The following is an 8,349-nucleotide window of genomic DNA, read 5'->3' as shown; positions in this document are numbered from 1 at the left end:
TACAATAGCTTGACAACGTATTTCTGCTCCGTCGGTATCGTCTTGGGTCGTCCCATTCGTTTTTCGTCAAGTTCTTAAATTAGTACTATTTTGCTTTCGTCACTCATTATACATTCGTCACAATCGTCGGTGGCTTTCAATGTAGAATGAGAGACGAAAGCAGAATAGGACTAATTTAAGAACTTGACGAAAAACGAATGGCACGACCCAAGACGATACCGTTACGTCTAATTTGGCTTGGCAAATGGAATAATGTGAAAACTAGGGAGTTAATTAAGGCCCTGACTTTGTACAAGTTCAGGGGGACTGTTATAGATCTGGATATGATGGTGGTGGGTAACTTGGACAAGTTGGGAGATGCGTGGGCGTCTACGGACTTATATGCTCAATGTCCAATTCGTAGGCTACCCATAAAGTAGGCTTGGACTAGGCCCTATGTTGTAGGCGTAGACTAGGAATCCTCTAGACGGAGCTTAGAGTATTCCATGAAACCGATGCGGCCAAAAATACAGGGGTGCGGGGGACGAGGTGAGCGAGTCCCGTGCCGTGATTGGTCCGGGCGTCACACAAAGACACTTTGGACTCGAAAATGGAGTAAAACTACTGTTCACGATATTATTGTAAATTATGTTGAATTTAAGCAAAAAACGTATTTATAAAACTACATGACTTTATTGACTGACACATAAATATTTCTTCTCACAAATCAACGAGAAAAGTAAACTTCATATTGTGAAAGAGGCCGAACAACTACCGTACATTTGTTGCAGAGGGGGTAGCGCTACTATGCTCAGTCTGGAGGATGTCTGCCTGTGGTTGTAGGGGGGGGAGGGGGTTCTAGAGTCCAGGCATGATGTAGGCGATGTTGTGGAGCGTGCGCTGCAGCAGCGCGGGCGGCGGCGCCAGCTGCGGGATGGCGCGGCACACGCCCAGCAGCGGCGCCAGCGCGCACAGCAGCGTGTCCAGCAGCACCGACACCGACCCGGACACGGCTATCTGGCCCTGTGTTCAACAATACAAATGTACTTATAAGATCCACATTCATTATCATAATAGCCTTCATTGCCAAAACTAAAACAGTATTACATTACATTTATAAACAAATTTACTAAAAAACTAACACATCGGAATGTCTGAATGAGTGTTCAGCATTCAGCATGTCTTCTGCACACATAGGCCTCTACCAGCTGTTTCCATTCCTTCCTATTAATGGCTTTTCAGGTCCAGATAAGAATGATAAGATACATATTACCTCTTGATAATTATCACAAGATAAAGAAATTGATTTTTTTTTACATTAAAAACACTGAATGGGCACCTCACGTGGCGACCCTGCCTGTGTCGCAACATTCATACTCGTCAGCACCCACGCCAGTCACCCGGTACATGCCAGCGCCACCTGATGCTGCCCCTGACACCTACAACACGTTCCTATAACCCCACGTCACATGGCGACCCTGTGTCATACCTCATGCTCCTTGAGGCGCTCGCCAATGATGGCCAAGCTCTCGCCGAGGAGTCGCAGGTGGCGGCCACCTCCACAGCAGTCACTCTGTACACGCCTGATGCTGCCCCTGACACCTACATGTTCCTATAACCACGTCACATGGCGACCCTGTGTCATACCTCATGCTCCTTGAGGCGCTCGCCAACGATGGCCAGGCTGTCGTCGAGGAGTCGCAGGTGGGCGGCCACCTCCACAGCACCCACAGCAGTCACTCGGTACACGCCAGCGCCACCTGACGCTGCCCCTGACACCTACACGATCCTATAACCACACGTCACATGGCGACCCTGTGTCACATACCTCATGCTCCTTGAGGCGCTCGCCAATGATGGCCAAGCTCTCGCCGAGGAGTCGCAGGTGGGCGGCCACCTCCACAGCACCCACAGCAGTCTCTCTGTACACGCCTGATGCTGCCCCTGACACCTACATGTTCCTATAACCCCACGTCACATGGCGACCCTATGTCACTTACCTCATGCTCCTTGAGGCGCTCGCCAATGATGGCCAGACTCTCGCCCAGGAGTCGCAGGTGGGCGGCCACCTCGACGGCACCTACGCCGGTCACGCGGTACACTCCAGCGCCGCCTGACGCTGCCCCGGAAACCTGCTGGGAAAATGTTGGTTTTAAAACAATTCCACCCAAACGTTCGGAGTATTTGAACTTTTTGTCCGATATCGGTAGCAACTTTTTTAGTAACGACGCCACACCAGTTAAGGCCAGTTGCACCATCCCACTAACCCGGGGTTGACTGGTTAAACCTGGGGTTGCCATGGTTACCAGTACAATTTGACATTAGGTTAACGGTTTAACCGCTTAACGCCGGGTTAGTGGGATGGTGCAAGTGAGCATTAGAATAACTCACCGCCACGAGCTGGTTGTTGGGCGGCGGCGGCTCCGGCGCCGCGCGGCGCGCCGGCGGCCGGCCCGGGCCCGAGTGCGCCGGCCGCGGACCTGCGGATAGATCGTTATTATTAAAGGCATTGCATGTTAATTACGTCCTGAACCATTAGCGAAAAAATCGCTAACGGTAAGTGTGTACGGTGTGAGCGCGAGTGCAACCGATTAGCGGATGGCCCGCTAGCGGCGCGTTCGCCAAATCTGGACGCACCATAACACTTTGAATGCCCACGCCTACGCCGAGCGAAGGAGCTAGTGGGACGACGCGAATAGGTTACGCACTTATGGCTGTATGTATCTGATTGATTGACATTTCCCTCTTCTCACTCTTCAACAATATAGGTAGTCTACAGATCCACTGAGCGAAATGGGTGATATATATCACCGCGAGCGAAAGATATGAATCAATCTTTTCAACTCAGTGAAGCGTTTTTTCGCATCTCTAAATAAAAAACGGCCAAGTGCGAGTCGGACTCGCGTTCCAAGGGTTCCGTATATTACACAATTTTTAACAATGTATTTTTTATGTGAAACGTGAGTGAAATCTCTTTAAAAAATCCGTAGGGGTCGGATCAAAAACTGTAATTAGGCACTTGTCCCACCAAGAGCGAGTACCTAAGCGATTAACTATCGGCGATTTTATCGCCCAAGAAACGAACAAAAGGTTAGGATTCTAATGTCAGTAAAAGAGACACATATATTAATAGTTCCATCGCTGGCTGTTCACACTGCCGGCGAGAACACTCGCTCTACTAGTTTGTCGCCGCGATAAGATAAAACTAGCTCAGCGGTACTCGCTTGGCGATGCTCGCTTCGTAGTAGAACTCAAGCTGCGAGACCAATCAGCGGTGATTTTTCAGCGTGTATTTCATTGCAGATATTTGCTATGAATTTAAGTAAAGCGTTTGAGCTGTTACTGTTGTCTAGTTCAGACGACGATGATGGTGAATTTTGTAGTATAGTCGCAGCAGCAATTCTGAATAGACGGAAGAAAAAAAGGAATAATTTGAACAGAAAAAAACGAAGAATTTGGATGCAAAATGTTAATTACTTTAGAAGGGAATACAGTGAATTCAGACTATTCAACGAGCTGCCAATAATACAAAAAGAAATTCCCTCTCCCACAAGGACCAAAACCCAGGACCATTAGCTTCCTGAACTGGATTACTGCCAATACCCGCTAGGCTAAACGGGTTGTCAATTCTAATTACAATGGTATCCTACCAGAGCGCTAGTATAAACGAACTTTTGAAAGGGACATTTTTTGTATGGAGTTATCGTTCTTCTCCTAGTGAGTATTATATTCTTTGGTTCGGCTACACTGCACCGCCCGAGCGAGTGACGCGAGTAATAGCCCATCGCACACGAACACTCGCCTATATCCGAGCGACAAAACTATTGGAGCTAGCACTCGCTTCTCGCCGCTCGCCCACTCGTTTCTAGTTTATCGTTCTACTCGCTTATCGCTCATCGCCGGTGGGACAAGTGCCTAAGTCCGACTCACGCTTGACTGTACATTTCTAATAGGTTTTCCTGTCATCTATAGGTATAGACCTATTTTATGTATTTTTTTTTTATTTTAGACCCAGTAGTTTCGGAGATAAAGGGGGGAGAATGGTCATTTTTTGCCTATTTTCTTGAATAACTTCTAAACTGTTTATTCGAAAATTATAAAAAAAATATATATTTGAGATCCTTACAATAAAATCTTTCATTTGATATGTAACATGATATGTGACGTTATCTATGAAAAGGGACCTTATTGTCGATGGCGTTTACGCCATTATTAGCGACGCTCCGATATAATTTCAATGCCGTGCGACGTTGTGCGGCGTAAGCGCCATCGACAATAAGGTCCCTTTTCATAGATAATGCCCCATATAGTTTGAAAAATTTTAATTTTTCATTTACTGAAAAGTGGCTCTCATGTTTAAAATTCATTTGTTTACGTTACATGTCCGTATTTGGATCACAAACTTACACATGTGTACCAAATTTCAACTTGATTGGTCCAGTAGTTCCGGAGAAAATCGGCTGTGACAGACGGACAGACAGACAGTTCCGTCTTTTCCTTTTGAGGTACGGAACCCTATAAAGTAACATAATATGTGTTTACTATAATAATTAACTTACTGGGGTTAGAAATGATCTTGCTCACTCCCGAGTGAAGGCTCTGTTCCTTCTGCATGGCGAATCGCTTCGCCTTGCGCTTCCACAGGTAGCGCTCATTATAGTTCACCTATAATAACAAAAAATATGTTTTCTTCTTCATGCACCACCATTGCTCAAGGGTTAACTGGAAGAGATCCCTGAAAGGGATACGTTCGCCTTTGTACTAATGATCTTGATCTTTGTATGATGATGATAATGATTTGTGATAATGATGTTGATGATTGAGTGATGATCTGATGTGATTTATACTAATGATGCTGATGTGTTCTTTCATGTTTCATGTCTCTTTTTGTACAATAAAGTATTTTACTACTACTACTGCCATTTCTCTGATTATAATTAAACAAAGAAACACAAATTATATATTTATTTATAATTTTCCACAATAAATGACGTTCATCATGTCAAATCATGCCCAATGCCACCCAATACTGATAAGATTTGTAAAGACAGTTTAACTGTGTATCTTGCTTACTTTAATAAGCAACAGTGCTATGGCATTATGTTATGGGGCAACCGCAAGTAACTGATTTTGAGTAAGAGTTTCTGTTACGATTCATGGTGTTTATTTAAAAGCTACATTGCATCTTTAGCGGCAGAACAACATCATTTATGCCGTCATCTCCACAAGTCACTGAGATAAAGCACAATTGTTCATTACTGCCCTCCTCTAACAGATAGCGGCGTCTCTGTCAATGCCTGTATAGTAGATAAATAAATAAATAAAATAAAATAAAAATAAAATAGCCTTTTATTTCTTGCAATTTGACATTTTAGAATAGTTTTTAAAGTTAATATTTAGCAAGAACCCCGTCTTCGCAGGTGAAGGCCTCCTCCAGAGTTTTCCACTCATCTCTATCTTGAGCTATTTGCATCCAGTTTTGACCAGCGATATTTTTTATTTCGTCTTCCCATCTAGTCACAGGTTTTCCTATACCCCGTTTTCCTAGTGGCCCTTTCCATGACGTCACATTTTTGGTCCAACGCTGGTCCGGTATCCGTGATACATGTCCCGCCCACTTCCATTTCAGTTGTTTGGCGTGTCTAAGCGCGTCTTTGGCCTTTGTTAAGTTTCTTATCTTTGTATGTCTTATTTTTTGGATTTTTTTGATGCCGACCATACTACGCTCCATTCCCCTTTGACAAGTTCTTATTTTGTCTTTGACTTTTTTTGTGAACTTCCATGTTTGGCATCCGTAAGTTAGGCCTGGTAGTAGACACGAGTTCATAATTCTAGTTTTTAAGGTTATGGGCATGTTACTCTTGAAGATTTCTTTCAATTTCCAGTACTTGTTCCACGTGCTGTATAGTAGATATACTTATTTAAATACACAAACAGGTAGGGAGCTGGTGCAACTCAGCTGATACGTCAGAATTTAAGGTAAAAACAATGAAATTATATCGCGGTAGACCCGTTTGTATAATTAAATATGTGTACATAACGCGAGAGTTTAGTGTTATAGTAGATATACTTACATTGGCCCACATTTCTCCCAGCCGCTTAGAAATGGCGCTAAAGTCCATATCAGGGTGGCTGCGCAAGAGTTCGTTGCGCGCCTCTTTCGCCCACAACATGTAGGCAGTGATACGCGTCTTGCCTGATAACATACAAATAAACTTATAGCATACAGGGTTAACACCCTGGGTGTGGCATTGAAAGGGTTAAAACTTCGCTGACAGATAGATATATAAATACGCCATCATAATCTTTATTGTAATGTATGAAGGTCTATATTACACGGTAGACGCGCGTGAGTTGATGTCTTTGACTGGGTTAACCTTATTTCAAAACACAGTTCACATGACATTAGACTTTGACCAAAAATAAATTTTCTTGTCATGAATCTATCTATCTAATCTAATACCTATAAACAAGCAATTCTTGTTTATTTATTTATATATCCATCGATCTAGCTAGGTCTTATCTCTGGGAAAACGCGCATTTTTTAGTTTTGTTTTCCGAGCAAAGCTTGGTAAGAGAAATACAGGTACATCAGTTAGAACATAAATATAGTACTCGTATAAGGGCAAACTTATGGGGCAACCAGAAGCTTGGTCTCCAAGATATTAACCATTATGTATCTATTTAATACACCATAAAAAAAAATACCTTTATCCTTCCGCTGAGCCTTAGCACGACCAATGACCTTGCCGTCCTTGATAATAAGCTTCTTCTTGCTCTTTTCCATCATGTACAGAGAGTTGGCCGGTGTCCGAGCTGAACCCTCGTCCGAGGCGGAGCTGTCAGACTCCATACTACAATAAAGCAACATTACGGTATTTCATCTTTAACTATAGTCCGTTTTTTTTTGCATTACAAAGAACTTCGCAGAAGTAAGATTATGGTTCCAAATACGGCACTTTTAGCGGTAATAATTTGAAGTAAATTATATGTATTGACCATGCTACCTTAGATAATTCTATAATTATTAACAATTAAAGAGCCTGATAAAAACTGCACGCTTGCTTCTGTGGAGTTCTTTCTAATGCTAAAAAAACGAACTATAAACAGAACTAACAAAGTAAGAGGTTAGTGTGTAAGATGTCCCCTAATATTTGTTTTTAAGTAATAGGATTAAAGGGTGAATATGGCCAAATTGGGATGTGGCAGGCGTGGCTCACTCTGCAATTTTGTCGCTTTGCTACAGGTACCTAAAAGTACATCCGTTCCACACCAATTTTGGTGGCTACCCATAAGCTGCGCGTGGCGCTGTCGCCACCTAGCGGCCTATCTGTCCTGATCGTAACAGACGCATTTTGTTAGAGAATGAGTCTTCTGTACCTAGTCCTATTATTTATTCTGTGGCTGTGGGAATTTCCATACACAAGCACATTTTTCAAATGAACAACTGTTGATGATTGAAAAAGGTGAAAAAACTGCAGTAAATGAAATTCCCTCTATCTACCGCGGCAGGAAATCTCTGTCCAATATTTTGTGCCCCATATTTGTTACATATGGAGATTACCGGCCATTTTAACCCCAGTTGAAAAGCAGTTTTATTAAGATCAAAATAAAAGTGCTTTTTGGTGCAAAACAAAACCATCATACCAAAAATCTGGGGTGGCTCATGCGGATGGGGAGCAGGAGACACTGGTAACAAACAATTAGCCGGTACTCTGGCCTGGGTAGACTATTCACATTTAGTTGTGACACATGTCAGCAAACATCAAGTTGATTAGATTACTGAGAATATGCAGACAAGCATAAGGTTTGCATGTTCACAGTATTTTACCTTTCAGCATTCTCCCCATTATTCTCATAATAATCCGATTCGCTGCCCGACGCCGCGCCCTCCTCCATCGGCTGCGGAGCCTCTCGGAACTCGGGCTCCTCCTGTTTGAACGCCGTATAGGACTTCACCGGCGTCTGCCGACGGAACCGCGTCTCGATGTCGTCAGGAGACTCGAAGTCCATGAGCTTGGAGCTCTTCTTCCGCACTCGCCCGCTCCGCGAGATACCTGTGACCTCTAAATATGGAATTAAACACTATTCAATATACTTAGGACACTCAGTGAGGTAAACATGAAGGGTGGCTTACCATCTTGCATTTTTAAAGTTGGCTGCGGATGGTTGTTAAATGTGAATTTTTGTTGAAGGAAATTATTGGAGCAGAAGTGATATTTTAGTTGATTTAGAGAAACTGCGCCGATTTTAGTGTAATTGTATTTCTGTACGCGACGCGTTTGACACTTTGTTGACTTTGTTCCAAGCGTCACTAGTAAAGTTGCGTTCAAACTTTAACAAAAAAATATGATTGATTATTAAAACTGT

At 43.2% G+C, this 8,349-nt stretch overlaps 1 protein-coding gene across 2 annotated transcripts; it reads right to left on the bottom strand.

Annotated features, from left to right (window-relative positions):
- Positions 1-8,268, bottom strand: LOC134677841 (HMG box-containing protein 4). Of its 2 annotated transcripts, none has more exons than XM_063536266.1 (8): positions 8,117-8,268; positions 7,811-8,045; positions 6,688-6,833; positions 6,054-6,175; positions 4,539-4,644; positions 2,371-2,459; positions 1,980-2,111; positions 1-1,002 (listed from the first exon to the last, which is right to left on the bottom strand). In XM_063536266.1, the coding sequence occupies exons 1-8, from the start codon at positions 8,124-8,126 to the stop codon at positions 838-840; spliced, it is 1,005 nt and encodes a 334-aa protein (XP_063392336.1). In that variant the 5' UTR covers positions 8,127-8,268; the 3' UTR covers positions 1-837. The 2 variants fall into 2 exon arrangements, with proteins under 2 accessions (XP_063392336.1, XP_063392335.1); XM_063536265.1 differs by lacking the exon at positions 1,980-2,111 and adding an exon at positions 1,627-1,758.
- Between the last annotated feature and the right edge of the window lie 81 nt (positions 8,269-8,349).

The sequence above is a fragment of the Cydia fagiglandana genome, chromosome 27, assembly GCF_963556715.1.
Source record: "Cydia fagiglandana chromosome 27, ilCydFagi1.1, whole genome shotgun sequence".
Taxonomy (NCBI): domain Eukaryota; kingdom Metazoa; phylum Arthropoda; class Insecta; order Lepidoptera; family Tortricidae; genus Cydia; species Cydia fagiglandana.
The sequence above is the reverse complement of the archived record's forward strand: the minus strand, read 5'-3'. Positions and strand labels throughout refer to the sequence as shown.